The sequence below is a fragment of the Rhinatrema bivittatum genome, chromosome 4 (genome assembly GCF_901001135.1).
Source record: "Rhinatrema bivittatum chromosome 4, aRhiBiv1.1, whole genome shotgun sequence".
NCBI classification, from domain to species: Eukaryota; Metazoa; Chordata; class Amphibia; order Gymnophiona; family Rhinatrematidae; genus Rhinatrema; species Rhinatrema bivittatum.
The window spans coordinates 228,462,978-228,478,558 of record NC_042618.1 but is presented as its reverse complement, the minus strand read 5'-3'; the positions used below and the strand labels follow the sequence as shown (position 1 = coordinate 228,478,558).

Below are 15,581 nucleotides of genomic sequence, written 5' to 3'. Positions count from 1 at the left end.
AGAAAGTGGCGGCAATTAAGAATTGGCCCAAGCTTCCTCAGCTTTTCCAATTTCTATCATCACTTTATTCCTAACTACTCTCGTATTGTGGCCCCGTTGACTGCCCTCACCCGAAAGGGAGCCAGCGTGGTGGATTGGCCTGTCCCCGCTTGTCAAGCCTTTGAGGCCCTCAAGGAAGCATTCTTGTTGGATACCTGTCTTTGTCATCCTGACCCCAGCCGGCCCTTTGTGGTGGAAGTCGATGCCTCCAATGTGGCCGTGGGGGCCATGCTGAGCCAGTACTCTGATTCTGGACAATTGTTACCCTGTTCATATTTCTTGAGAAAATTCTCGCCGGCAGAAAGCAACTACTGTGTTGGTGACAAAGAGTTGCTAGCCGTGAAACTTGCCCTGGAAGAATGGAGACAATGGTTAGAGGGGGCCAACCATCCGGTTACGATTTACACCGACCACAAAAACTTAGCATTTCTGAAGCAAGCCCAGTGCCTGAACCCAAGACAACCCTGGTGGTCGCTGTTTTTTGATCGGTTTGACTTTACTCTACGCTACCGACCTGGCTCTAAGAATGTTCGAGCCAACGCGCTTTCGCACTCTATTGAGGTCGAAGAGACTTCTGACACTCCCCAGTACATCTTGGATCCCGTGAAAATGAGCCTTGCAGCAACCTAGCCTTGCAGCAACCTCTGTGTCCTCTCAAGGAAAGCCCGTTGTTCCTCGTCGCTCCCGGAGAGCAGTCCTCACTTGGGCCCATGATTCCCTCACTGGGGGCCATTCTGGCTGTAAAGGGACCTTAAACCTGTTGAATCGATTCTACTGGTGGCCGACGGTAAGACAGGACGTCCAAGCCTTTGTGGGCTCTTGCCCTACCTGCGCTGTACAGAAGCCACTCATCGGGAGGCCCAGGGGCCTGTTACAACCATTGCCCATCCCGGTGGAACCTTGGACAACATTTCCACAGACTTTGTCGTGGACCTGCCCGTCTCGGAAGGCAATTCGGTCATTGGGTGACCGTGGACCGATTCTCTAAGATGGCGCACTTTGTCCCTTTGCCAAAGTTACCTTCTGCACCTGACTTAGCCAATCTCTTTGCTCAACATATCTTTAGGCTTTACGGTCTTCGACAGGATATAGTCTCAGACCGAGGACCACAGTTTACTGCTCGATATTGGAAAACACTTTGCAAACGCTTCGGTGTGCAACTTAGCCTTTCGTCTGCGTTCCATCCCCAGAGTAATGGACAACAGAACGGACTAACCGTACCCTAAAGACTTTCCTCTGTTCGTTCGTGAATGAACGACAAGATAATTGGGCCAAGTTACTTCCATGGGCGGAGTTCTCATTTAATAATCATACGCATGCCGCTACTGGAAGTTTGCCTTTCCTCGCTGTATATGGAAAGCAACTTCGACCGCCCTTGCCTTTGCCTGAACCTAGTGCACTCCTGGCAGTGCAACTTTCAGCTCGCCAGCTCCTTTCCTTATGGACCTCTATCCAGCGAAAGCTCCAAAAAGCCGCCCAGTCCGCCAAGAAATGGGCGGATAGGCATCGTCAGCCAGCGCCTATCTTCCTTCCAGGAGACCGCGTCTGGCTTAGTACTAAGAATCTACAGCTACGAATCCCATCTCGAAGACTAGCCCCGAGATTTTGTGGGCCTTTCTGAGTCGCCGAACGAGTGGGAGCAGTCTCGTACTGACTACGCCTACCCTCCTCCATGCACATACATGACGTGTTCCATGTGTCATTGCTGAAGCCTCTTGTCCTGTCTAGATACCACTCCCGGGCTCCTGAACCATCAGATCCTTCAGTATCAGACGACATTAAGTATCAAGTACGTGAGATCTTGGATGTACGATTCCACCAACGACTCTGGGAATATTTGCTTGCCTGGGAGGGTTGTGGACCCAAGGATAACTCGTGGGAACCTGCCCGTAACATCCTTGACAAGGACTTATTATGGCAGTTCCATCTGGATCACCCTAGGTGATAAACCTGGACCTGCTAAGAGGGAGCGTAAGAGGGAAGGTACTGTTACGGTTCTGGCCGCGAGCACCGCGACCAGTCCCCTACCTCCGTGTTCCTGGACCTGTTCCCGTTTCACTTGGCCTAGTTCGCGGCCTGTTCAGCGGCGTCCCCGCGAGGGCCGCGCCGCCGGGAAACCTCCTATGGATGCCCTGCCTCTAGGCACGCGCGTGCGCCACTTGGGTGCTTTTCCAGGCTGTTTCCCGCCAGTGGTGACTCCGCCCAACTCCTGACGTCAGACGCCGTGGCCTTGATAAGCCGGCCATGGACCCTCAGTTTTTGCCTTGCAACGGGCTTACCTACCGGATCCCTGTTGCTTCGTGCCCCAGAGTGAGCAGCCTTTGGAACTTGCTCTGTTACTGCTTGCCTGCTACAGAACCTGCTTGGTTCCTGCTTGCCTGCTACAGTTCCTGCCTGGTTCCAGTACCCGAGTCTTGCTACAGTTCCTGCCTGGTTCCAGTACCCGAGTCCTGCTACAGTTCATGTCAACTGTTCTAGTCTGGTTCCAGTTTCCAGTTCCGCTCATCAGCCTACCTTCTCCAGTCTCAAGATCACCAACCCGCCTAAGTCCCAGCAGCTGGGCTCCTACGGGCTCCTCCCGGGGGAGCACCAGCTTCCAGGGTGAAGAGCTCCTCTATGTCCTGCCTGAACATCTGCCTCCCGGCCTGTGGTGCCTCAGAGACTTTGAATATCTTTCCCAGTCTCCTGCAGGTCGGCCCAAGGGTCCACTAAACTGAGACTCCGTAACAATATAGGCACAACTTTTAAGCTCATGAAAGTTGTATGCACAAAAGAGGAATTAAGAACACAAGCTATGTGCATAAATGTTGTGTGCATAAATCATGAGTTAAGAGCACAATCCCTATATAAATCATATTTTATGCGCATAAATCTTGAGAACAGGGCCCCCAACACCATGAGCTCCGGATTCAGTGCCATAAACTTTACTCCACCTCCAACCAAGAGTTAAATTTCTAGCATTAAGAACACATAAGTTAAGCCTATATTCCTCTCTGCCCTGGGAAATAATAGCTAATGCCACGATTAACATGAGATTTGCATGAAGAAGTGCTATTCTGTGCACACATTTTTATGCAGGATTGTGCATGCAGAAAGGTTCTGAGTTTTTTTCTAATTAAAGGAACTGCTTAGCCACTTGTGAATGGACTAATCAGCTGTGTCTGATTTGACAGTACACATCTATTACGTGTTTGGACTCATGCTACACTTTTATATTTTTATTTTGTATGAATATGTTGGAATAAAATGCTAGCTTTAACATGTAAATACACATTCTAATGAAAGGTCTGTTTCCACCTACCTACAGGGGAGTGCTGTTATGCCTTGTAATTAATATACAGTGTTTTGTAATAAGCAGATTTCCAATAAAGATCTTTTAAGTTCTCATTCTTCATTGTACAGTCCTCTAGCCCACACATTACTTAAGAACATATGAACATGCCATACTGGGTCAGACCACGGGTCCATCAAGCCCAGCATCCTGTTTCCAACAGTGGCCAGTCCAGGCCATAAGAACCTGGCAAGTACCCAAAAACTAAGTCTATTCCATGTTATTGTTGCTAGTAATAGCAGTGACTATTTTCTAAGTCAACTTAATTAATAGCAGGTAATGGACTTCTCCAAGAACTTCTCCAATCCTTTTTTAAACACAGCTACACTAACTGCTACGCTTACTTTTACAAGAAGGAACACATAAGATATCGAACAAGATATGACAAGAACAACAAAATCAAGGAAAAACACTAGTACATTTATAGTTGCAAATCAATAACATTTCTTTTGAAACATGGACTTTATCATTATTCAGACCAACTGACTGGTTACTGAATACATAGACCCCTCTCCTTATTTATTTATTTATTTTTAACTTTTATATACCGACATTCTTGCATTAAATGCAAATCATGCCGGTTTACAGTGAAACAGAAAAAGCAGGAAAAAATTCCTTAGTCGAATACATGAATCTACATGGCCCTCTCCCCACTGAAACATAAAAATGTCACGGTAGAAAACAACCACAAAGTCCTTTTTCCCTTCCTGCTGCAATCACTCAAGCTTTACTTGTTCTCTGACTTTCCCCTCACTTCCCTGTAACCACAGATCCTAAGCTTATCCCATCCTTTCTTGTATTCTTCTTATACTGTTTTTTGCTTCCACTACCTTCACTGGGAGGCTGTTCCAGATATCCACTCTGTTTGTGTGAAGAAATATTTCTTTTTCTCATTTCAGAGTCTGCCTCCTTTCAGCCTCATGCCAATTACCATTTCTTTTTACTGAAGTATGCAGCATATGTTACTAAATCGGTACACCCTTTTCCTCTCGTTACTACAGTATGCCCCTCTCCTAAATAAATACTTTATTTTAGAAACTTATAACTCACATTTTCCTCTCATTAATCCAACATCCACCTCCATACTGAACTGGTAGACCTAATTACTTATTTCATTAGTGTTCTTCTCTGTCTCTCTCATTAGTGAACTTCTATTCCTCTGGCCTGATTCACTGTTCCATTATGACAACTGGCTAAAATAAGCAGCACTGCCAGACTGACTGCCAATCTCATGACCCACAAATTCTGATTTACCAGCACAAAGCTTGCTTATTTACCCCTTCCCCTCTTACCCCCCCCCCCCCCCCCTTATACCCTGCTCCTCAACGGGCAATGCTTGGCACATGGCAGCATATCGTTAGACAGAAATTTTAAGCCAACCTACTGATTTGGTTTTGATGCCCCACATGGCTGGTAGGTGCCAGGATCTGATGGTTGTCTGCTCTTTTTGAAATGCAGAAGGACCTACAAATGAGACAGAGCTGTGGCTGGCTGCACTCTACACACAGCTTTCCATGACTCCTTTTAGATGAGCAGAGTGTATTTTAGCTACAGGAATTCTTTAGTGCAGGGAACTAAAAACAGCCCAACCAATTACTGAAAGGTGAAAGCATACACACATGCTCACTCTCACATGCGGCCAACTACCTAAGTAACCAGCCCTGCTTGCATTTGCTTCCAGCGGGAAAGCATTTGACAGGCTGATGCATTTCTATTTCTGGTTTGGACCTGCCATGGACTGTGTGGTATTTACCAGCTGAATGTAACAAGATAGGAGGCAGTACCTTTGGATCATTTAACTCTCTTCAGTCAGGAAGGGTTGTGTCAAAGATAGCTGCTTGGGCAGGAGTACATCATTGCTTAACACACCATGTTTTGTTCAAAATGAAGGAAAAACTAATTTAAGCAAGGACAGATAGGACTTTGTTTTAAAATGTTCATCTGGTGATGAAAGTCGGTATAAGAGAGACTTTCAAGTTCCTTTGTGTGACTGCTTTCTGACTTCTAGTTATTGATTTTTTTATACATTCATTTGCTTGGCAAAAAATGAAATAGAAAGCCCAGTGTTTGTAGCTGATGCCACAGTAATCACTCTCTAATAATGTCAGCTGATAGCCTCATAACATTCGCTGCAAAAATCCATCCTAGGCACTGTATTTATAACCTGCTCGACTGCAACTGAATGTGTTAATGCAATTTTAACCAGCAGACTGAGCAGCCATGAATTGGAAATCAGAGCAGCTACAAACACATAACTTGCAACATGTAAGTGTGCAAGGAAAAAGCAGGGGAAGGATGAGGTGCAGATGGGGGTCAGAGTTATCAACTATATGAATTATAGTAAGTGGAAAAATGGCCCAAGAATCAGGGAAGCCAGGATTCAAATCCCACCTCCCTCACTGATGCTCCTTGTGACCTTTGGCAAGTCCTTCATTCTCCACTGCCTCAGGAACAAAGTTAAGGCCTTGTTTATTAAACATTTTTCCCATAGACCTAGAATTGAAGAAAACCTTTAGAGGTACATATTCAAAAGCATTTAGCCAGCTAACTCAGAATTTGGGCACATCTACGGCTAAATTCTAGGGTGTGCATTAGTTAAAAATTGTGCATCCATTCATTTCATTTGGATGCCTAGCACATATCTCACAAATGAACGAATGTGTGCACAAAATGAATGGTGTGTGTGTCCATCTAAAATGCATCCATATAACAGCTGTCCTAAAGTTAGCCACCTATAGTTAGTTGACTAGCTTTAAGATAGCTGGCTATATTCAGTAGTTGTCTGCACTATTGAATATACCTCCAAAGTTAGCCGGATAAGTTTGTCCGGCTAACTTTTTTATCCAGACTGTGTCTGAATATGGAACTCAACAAAAACAAGCCCTTTAGATTGTAAGCCTTCTGGGAACAGGGAAATACCAACTGTACATTGCCTTGAGCTTGGATGTTGTAACTGTGGACCCTTAGGCTGCGGTGAGATCCACAGGTTTATATCGCCAATGGCGAGGCAGAGACTGGGTAGAAGCTTCACCTATACCAGCCCTCATTCCCCTTGCGTTGTTGAGCCTTTGGGTGCTGAGGCTAGCAGGACTTAGGTGAGGGTCTTTGGTAGTAGGCGATGTAGCAGAGTCCAGGGCCAGGCAAGGGTTGGAGGTGGGTAGCAGTCAGGCGTAACAGAAGTCCAAACAAGGGTCAAAACCAGGTATCAGTCGGAAGAGATAGGTGAACAGAAGGCAGGGCAGGAAGCAGATTAGGATAGGCAGGTGAGGCTGGATCAAGCTAGGTAGATAAGGCAGGAACAGGCTGGGCAGACGAAGCAGGAACAAGCTGGCAATACGCACTACTAAGGTAGCTAGACCTGGTGTTGAGGCAAGTAGAGGATATCTGGGGAGCCCTTAAGTAGGCCCAAGTTCAGTGACATCATCATTGGGGGCTGTGGCCTTTTCTTACTGTAGGCCCTTTAAATGCCGAGCTGTTGGGCGTATGCACGCCTAAGGGAGGTCGCCAAAAGGTAGCAATTGCAGTGGCGGACAGCCGCAAGGAGAGAAAATGGAGGCCTGATGTCAGGGGCGAGCTGCAAAATGAAACAGACACCCCCCCCTCTTAGGACCCTTCCTTGAGGTCCAGAGTTTGGGCTTCGAGGGGTACCATTGGTCGAAGTCCTTTAGAAGGTTGGAGATCCAGTATGTTGGTAAATGGCTCCCATGAATCCTCTTCTGGGCCATAATTCTTCCAGGAAATCAAGTATTCCATCTTCTGCGGTAATCGAGGATCTGCTGGACTTCATATAAAGTGTCTTCTTCGGAGATTATTTCTTGGGGTTCTGAGATAGCATGTGTAGGCCAAGAGATTACTGGCAGTTTGAGCAAGGAATTGTGGAATGTATTATGAACTTTCAGGGTGTAAGGCAATTTCAAATGATAGGTGATGGGGCCCAGCTGGTGTAGCACCGGGAAGGGTCCTATGAAGCAAGGTGCCAATCGCAATAGGAGGGCGTAGATGTTTAATGCTCAGACATACGTCGTCACCCACTTTGAATTGAGGAGCTGGCCTCCTTTTGGTATTGGCGACTCTTAGCTCTCGAGCCTTGTCTTAGCCTTGTCAATCAGTCGACTAGTGTGTTCCCACAGACTGCAAAGTTCTTCAGTGGAGGTTAGAGCTGCAGGGGAGGATACCATTAGTGGAAGTGGCAGGGGAATCTGAGGCTGTTTCCCATAGACAATCTGGAAAGAGGAAGAACCAGTGGCAGCGTTGTGTGATAATTATGGGAAAACTCGGCCCATGGGAGCAGGGAGGCCCAATAGACTGGTGTTCATTCACATAAGAGCATAGAAAGGTTTTGAGTGTCCGGTTAATACATTCCACTTGACCATTTCCTTGGTGATGATATGTGGTGATGTAGTCCAGAATGATTCCAAATTTCTTATAGAGGGCTTGCCAATAGCCCTCTGAGAGAATGTACTCTGGTAATCTATGTAAGGGGAAGATATTTTGTGTGAAAAGCCGTGCCAATTCAGGTGCTGATGGGAGACCAGGCAAGGGGATAAACTGTGCCATCTTGGAAAAGCGATCTATTACCAGCCATATTACGGTGGTGCCGTGAGAGAGAGGGAGGTCCACAATCAAATCCATGGATAAGTGGGTCCAGAGTTCCCTGGGGGCTGGCAATGCCTGTAACAATGCCCAGGGTCAGCCAGACAAGGGTTTTTGCTGGGCACAGGTGGGGCACAAGTTGACATAGTCTTGAGCATCACGCTTAACATTTGGCCACCAATAATGATGCTGGAGAAATTTAAGGGTTCGTGCCATGCCAGGATGTTCTGTAACCCAAGAGTCACGTGCCCATTTTAACACTTTGTTACACAATCTAGAGGGTACCACGGTTTTCCCAGGAGAAATGGGTATCACAGAGGCCAGGAGAATATTGGCTGGATCGATGATATGTCTAGGAGCTTCCGGCTTGTCCTCAGTTTGAAAAGAGTGGGATGACGCGTTTGCTCGTTGATTCTTGCAGGCCGGACAATACTGAAGTTCAAAGTTGAAGCGGGCATAGAAGAGAGACCAACGAGTCTGTTTGGGATTAAACTGCTGGGCTTGATGAAGATATTCTAAATTCTTATGGTCTATGTATACGGTGACTTGATGCTGAGCCCCTTTGAGAAGGTGGCGCCATTCCTCTAAGGCCAATTTAACAGCCAGGAGTTCATGGTCTCCAATACCATAGTTATGTTCTGCAGATGAAAATTTCTTAGCGAAGAAGGAGCATTGATGGAGGGTGTCCCTTCATTGGTGTGCTGGCTGAGGACAGCCCCTACCCCAAGGAAAGAGGCATCTACCTCTAGATTGAAGGGTTGCGATGGGTCCAGGTGTTGCAGACAAGGCCCCTGGGAGAAGGTGGTTTTTAGCTCCTGGAAGCCTTTGAGAGTATCTAGTGTCCAATTCCGGGTGTCTACGCCCTTACGAGTAGGGGCGATCAGAGGAGCCACCAAGATAGAGTATCTGGGGATAAACTGCCAGTAATATTTGACAAACCTGAGGAGTCTTTGTAGGATTCTGAGTCCAACCACACGAGGCCATTCCAGGATGGCCTTGATTTTAGCGGGATCGATATGAAGTCCTTCCCATGAGACGATATACTCCAAGAAGGGGAGCTCCTTGTTACGCCCGTCGGTCACAGATGGCTGCGACCACTAATGCTCACCTCTTTCTTTTGCTGCCTTGTCATTTCTTGGATGAATGGCGGTCTCCGCCAACCACCGCCGACCTGCCTGGTGTTCCTGGGATGGCGTGGGTGCTGCCGACCGCCATATTGATTCAGGAATTACCTAGGAGCGCGCGCATGGGCCACCTTTGTACATGTCATGGCGGGAACCTCGGGGGCATCCCCTCCAGATGACGTCATCTACCTGCTGTATTTAAACTGGATGGCCCTACGCTTTGACGAGTTAGCAAGGAGTTCCCTCATTGCTGAATTCCGCTCCATTCTTGGATTTCCAGTTCCAGACTCTACACTTGACGTGAGACGCTCCGGGTACCCGCTCCTTGGGGGCCCTTCCCCATCTCTGGCTATCCGCTTTTCGGAGGGCCTTCTGACTTGGACTTCTTCTATCCCGTTCCCCGGGATCTCTCCTGGAACCATCTACTGTGAGTACCTTACTGCTATGAACTTCAACTACACCAAGCCTCCTTGTGGGATCCTCTTCGGTATACCCCGTGCCTCGGGCAACCACTGCATCATCCCCAGTAGGAGCCACTCCAGTATACTCTGCGCTGCAGGTCAGTACCGCACCATCACTACAAGATCTTCTTCGGGGTTCCTGCACCTCAGACTATCACCTCCTTACCACTACTGAGACACTTCTTTGGCGTACCCCGCTCTGTGGGCAACTACCAGATCTTCACATCGGAGGTCTCATCTCTGGGGTATTCCCCTCTACTCTGTACTGTATTTACTGCACCTCCAGCTCCGCGGGCTGTGCCTTTCTTCTTTCTTAAAGAATCTATTCCACAGCTATGTCTGATGCCACTGAGACTGTGCCTACCGACGGTGAGGCTCACAGGGCTCCTCCATGTGGGTGAGATACCTCTCACCTCGGCCCAGGGTTCACTCTTACAAATTATAACACTCCTCCTGTTCAAACACTTTTCAAGTTTGGCGTACAGATTATTCTCTCGGAGATGCTGTAGGACCAACCTAACATGCCTGCAATGGGAAGGCATTGTTTGGGAAATGATCAGGATATCATCCAGATCTACCACCACACATGTGTATAGTAGATTGTGGAAGATCTCATTTACTATGTTTTGAAAGACCGTAGGGATGTTGCAGAAACCGAAGAGCATTATCAAATATTCATAGTGTCCGTTGCCTGTGTTGAAAGCAGTTTTCCACTTGTCTCTAGCCTTAATGCGGATAAGATTATAGATGCCCCGGAAATCTAGTTTAGTGAATATCTTGGCACCCTGTAGGCAACTGAGAAGCTCAGTTATTAATGGAAGAGAATACTGATTCTTTTTTGTGATGGCATTTAAGCTGTGGTAGTCTATACATGGAGAAGGGATCCATCCTTCTTAGTCATGAAGAAGAACCCAATGCCCGCCGGGGAGGACGATGGTCGAATAAACCCTCTGGCAAGGTTCTTGGTGATGTACTCTGATATGGTTTGAGTCTCAGATAGGGAGAGTGGGTAAACCCATCCCTAGGAGGAGAGGTCAACGGGATAAGTTCTATGACGTAATAGTATGGGCGATGGGGCGACAAGGTCTCTGCACTTCTCTTGGAGAAGACATCTTGAAAGTCCACATATTGGGGTGGAAGTCCAGGTAGCACCAAAGCAACCACCAGGGAACCATGAGGCTCCAGATGGGACAAACAGGAGTCAAAACAGGCAGGTCCCCATCAGGCCAGTTGTAAGGTGGTCCAGTAGAACTAGGTTTGGTGTTGTCAAAGCCATGGCAGGCCTAATATCACCAGATTAACAGTACAGGGAATAATGTGAAAGATGATGCTTTCTGTGTGCAGGAGACCAGTACGGAGTGTCAGCGGAATGGTAGTCTGGCTGAGGTGCCAGACTACCAACCACTGCACTTAGGGCTTCAATAATGACACGTGGAAGACATTATGTATATGCATGGACGAGGGTAGGCGTAACCAATACGAGACTGCTCCCACTCGTTCGGCGATACGAAACGGTCCACAAAATCTCGGGGCTAGTCTTCGAGACGGGATCCGTAGCTGTAGATTCTTAGTACTAAGCCAGACGCAGTCTCCTGGGAGGAAGATAGGCGCTGACTGACGATGTTTATCTGACCATTTCTTGGAGGTCCTGGTGGCTTTATGCAACTTCCCCTGGATAGAAGTCCATAAAGTAAATACTGACGGGATGAATGCTGCACTGCCGGGAGTGCACTGGGATTTGGCGAGGGCAGAGGCGGGCGAAGTTGTTTCCCATACACAACGAGGAAAGGTGAACTTCCAGTAGCAGCATGCTTATGATTATTATACGAAAATTCTGCCCACGGGAGTAACTTGGCCCAATTGTCTTGTCGTTCATTAACGAATGACCGAAGAAAAGTCTTTAATGTCCGGTTGGTACGTTCCGTCTGCCCAGTGCTGTGGGGGTGGAATGCAGACAAGAGGCTGAGTTGCACGTTGAAACGCTTGCATAGTGTCTTCCAATATCGAGCGGTGAACTGCGGGTCTCAATCTGACACTATGTCCTGAGGGAGGCCATGGAGTCTAAAAATGTGCTGAGCAAAAAGGTTGGCCAAGTCAGGTGCTGAGGGTAACTTTGGCAGAGGAACAAAATGCATCATTTTGGAAACCGGTCTACGGTCACCCAAATGACCGTGTTTCCTTCTGAAGCTGGGAGATCCACCACAAAGTCTGTGGAGATATGCGTCCAGGGCTCCACCGGAATGGGCAACGGTTGTAATAAGCCCCTAGGCTTCCTGGTGAGTGGCTTCTGTAAGGCGCAAGTAGGGCAGGAGCCCACAAATGCACGAACGTCCTGTCTCACCGTCGGCCACCAGTAATACCGGTTCAGCAGATCAAGGGTTCCTTCGCGGCCAGTGTGGCCCCCAGTGAGGGAGTCATGGGCCCAGGCAAGGACTGCTCTATGAGAGCGGCGAGGGACGACAGTTTTCCCTTGGGAGGACACCTTCGTGGGGTCCAGGATATATTGTGGAGTCTCTGGAGTTTCCTCAACTTTGGAACGCGACAGGGCGTCAGCTCGGATGTTCTTAGAGCCCAGGCGATAACGAGGGATAAAGTTAAAACGGTCGAAGAACAGGGACCACCGAGCCTGCCTCAGGTTCAGGCATTGGGCTTGGCTCAAGAATGCCAGGTTCTTGTGGTCAGTGTATACAGTAACTGGATGGTTGGCCCCCTCCAACCATTGTCTCCATTCTTCCAAGGCGAGTTTCACGGCCAGCAACTCTTTGGCCCTTTGTTGTAAGTGACGGTCAATGCGGGCGGCCACCTCTATAAGAGCGTTGAGGTCCTCTGAAAGATCACGGGCGGCAATCTCATCTTTGATACATCCGGATAGTCCCTCCAGAAAGATGGCTTTGAGGCTGCCGTCTTGCCAGGCCACCTCTTGGGCAAGAGTCCGGAACTCCATAGCGTAGTCTGCCAAGGAGCGAACCCCCTGACGGAGCTGTAGCAGTTCGGACGTAGCCGTGGCTAATCGGGCCGGTTCATCAAAAGCCTGTCGGAAGTTCGAGATGAACCGCTGTAAATCCACTAATGAAGAATCATTATGTTCCCAAAGGGGGGAGGCCCACACCAAGGCCTTCCTGTCAAGCAGGGACAGGATGTAGGCTACCTTTACCGTGTCGGTGGGGAACTGCCAGGGCAGCAAGGAGAACCGTATGAAACATTGGTTCAAAAACCCACGACAGGTCTTAGCATCCCCAGCGCAGCGAGAGAGTGCAGGTAGCTGAGTTACGGAAGTAGCTTGTCCCTCGGGTGCCGGCCCAGTGGCAGGCGGGGAATCAGCAGGCAAAGAATCAAGGCGAGTAGCTAGTTGTTCTACCATGGCTGCCAGCATATCAATGCAGTGTTACTGCTGTTGCATCTGCTGGGCCATCCCAAGAAGGACCGGACGGCCCAGCATATCTGCCGAATCCATGGCCTTGCAATCTGTTATGGATTAACGGTTTTAGTGGACCCTTGAGCCGGCCTGCAGGAGACTGGGGAGAGGTGGACTATAGTCTCAGTGTACAAGCAGGCCGGGAGGCGGATTATCAGGCAGGATACAAACGATGATCTTCACCCTGGAAGCCGGTAATACCCCGGGAGGAGCCTGTAGGAGCCCAGCCGCTGGGACTTAGGTTATCAGTGGTGAGACTTCACCCTGGAAGCCAGAGCTCCCCCGGGAGGAGCCTGTAGGAGCCCGACCACTGGGACTTAGGCGAGTACTGTAGCTGGATCAGGAACAAGCAGGCTTGGGAACTGGAATCAGGCAGGGAACTGGAGCAAGACTCGAGTACTGGAACCAGGCAGGATCTGAAGCAAGAGACGGGTACTGGAACCAGGCAGGAACTGAAGCAAGGCACGGGTACTGGAACCAGGCAGGAACTGAAGCAAAGTCTGAAGCATGAACCAGGCTGGAACGTAAGCAAGTCTGAAGCAGGAACCAGGCTGGAACGGAGCAACTACCGGCAAGTAGTAACACACTCCAGGGCATGGAGCAACTGGGAACCGCAAGGTAACCCCGTTGCAAGGCAAAGACTGAGGGTCCGCTGCCGGCTTACATAGGCCACGGCGTCTGACGTCAGGAAGCGGGCGGAGCTTCGAATGGCGGGAACAGGCCTACAAAAGCGTCCTTCTTGCGCGCGCGCACGCCTAGGGACAGGGTGTCCACCGAAGATCTCCCACCGGCGTCGCCCCCGCAGGGATGCCTCCATTCAGGCCGCAAACTCCGCCAGCTGAACTGGGAGCGGGACCAGGAACATGGAGGTAAGGGCCTGGTCGCGGCACACGCGACCGGGACCATAACAGCAAATTTGTGAGGCAAGACTTCCCTTGGCTAAATCCATGTTGGCTTTGTCCCATTAAACTATGCTTATCTATATGTTCAGCAATTTTGTTCTTTATGATAGTTTCTACCATTTTGCCTGGCACAGATGTCAGACTCACTGGACTGTAATTTCCTGGATCACCCCTTGATCCCTTTTTAAAAATTATGCTGGTGACCCCAAGCAGTGCTGAGGATTTCTCAACCAGTGTTTCATGCACTTCACGCTACAGTCCTCCTCGCACAACATAAGGACCACCTTTAACCTCTCCTTCCTCGACAGCAAGGCATTGGCCTGGGCATCCCCTCTATGGGAGCAAGAGGACCCAATGTTCCAGGACCTACAAAGCTTTGTACAGGTGTTCAAGCAGACCTTTGATGAGCCAGGTCGACTGTCCGCCACCGGCTCTGACATTCTACACCTCCACCAAGGAGCACGGCCATTGTCGGACTATGCTATAGAATTTCGCACCATGGCCACTGAACTGAATTGGCGGGAAGACAGCCTGAGAAGAATTTTCCTGGAGGGTCTGTCCTTGCGCATCAAGGATGAGCTGGCAGCCTGGGACCTCCCGGAATCCCTGGATACTCTCATTGACCTAGCCGGCAGGATAGATTGACATCTCCAGCAAAGTGCCAGGGAGTTGCAGGTACCCAGCAGACACGGCTCTTTGGCACCGTCCTTTTCCAGACCATTGGTGACACCACCTCCTGCATCTGGAACATGGCAGGAGGAACCTGTGCAGCTGGGGCGAAGCTCTCTGATGCCTGAAGAAAGCGAGCGCCACCAGACCATGGGCCTCTGCCTGTACTGTGCAGGGAAGGGGCACTTCCTGGCCCAATGTCCCGAAAAGCCGGGAAACGTCCGGACCTAGAACCAACTGGGGAGGTGGTTCTAGGCTTCACGAATCCTGCTCCTCAACTCATGCTCCCAGTGGCCCTTCTCACTAATCAGCAAGAGTTCTCCACCCTGGCCCATCTAGAATCAGGTGCAGGAGCAAACTTTATTATGAAGAGCCTGATTGACCATTTAAAACTTCCCATGGTACTACGGAACACTCCGTTGGTGATCTCCTTGATCTCAGGGGACTCTCTCCCAGGGCGAGTCACCAGGACTACTCTCTCTATGCGTCTCCAGAGAGGCATGCTGCATTTTGAAGAGCTAACATTTCACGTAATTGAAAGGGCCATCTATCCAATTGTCCTCGGGTTACCATGGCTACAGCAGCACTCCCCCGTTATCGACTGGGAGACACTCCAACTGGCCAAATGGGGTTCCCGTTGACACCAGGAGTGCCTTCTTCCTATTAGGCGTTCTCTCTCAACACTTCTTGCTGCAGCCTCTCTGGATTTGCCTCCACAGTATGCTAGCTACGCCAATGTCTTCTCCAAGGAGAACGCGGAAATCCTGCCAGAACATCATCCGTTTGAATGCACCATCAATTTAATTCCCGAAACCACTTCTCCTCGGGGAAGGAAATACCCATTATCCCTTCTCGAGGCCATGGCCAAATATATTTGGGAGAACTTGGAAAGGGGTTTCATTCGACCTTCAATGTCGCCTGCAGAGGCCGGCTTCTTCTTTGTGGCTAAGAAAGCTGGCACTCTTTGGCTCTGCATTGATTACCGGGGACTTAACACCATAACCTGTTAGGATTTGTAAGTATGTGGGCCCTGGGCCGAGGTGAGAG

The 15,581-nt window shown here is 49.1% G+C and overlaps 1 protein-coding gene across 3 annotated transcripts in view; it reads right to left on the bottom strand.

The window, feature by feature from the left end:
* TUBA8 (tubulin alpha 8) overlaps nt 1-15,581 on the bottom strand; it is a 64,723-nt gene that overhangs the window by 28,930 nt on the left and 20,212 nt on the right. The window contains exon 1 of one of the 3 annotated variants that reach the window (XM_029599812.1): nt 4,755-4,914. The exons of 1 other annotated variant lie outside the window; for it this stretch is intronic. In XM_029599812.1, the coding sequence (XP_029455672.1) occupies nt 4,755-4,778 (24 nt within the window). In that variant the 5' untranslated portion in view covers nt 4,779-4,914. Of the gene's footprint in view, nt 1-4,420; nt 4,439-4,754; nt 4,915-15,581 lie in introns of those variants that run through there. One more of the 3 variants, XM_029599814.1, reaches the window with a different exon arrangement.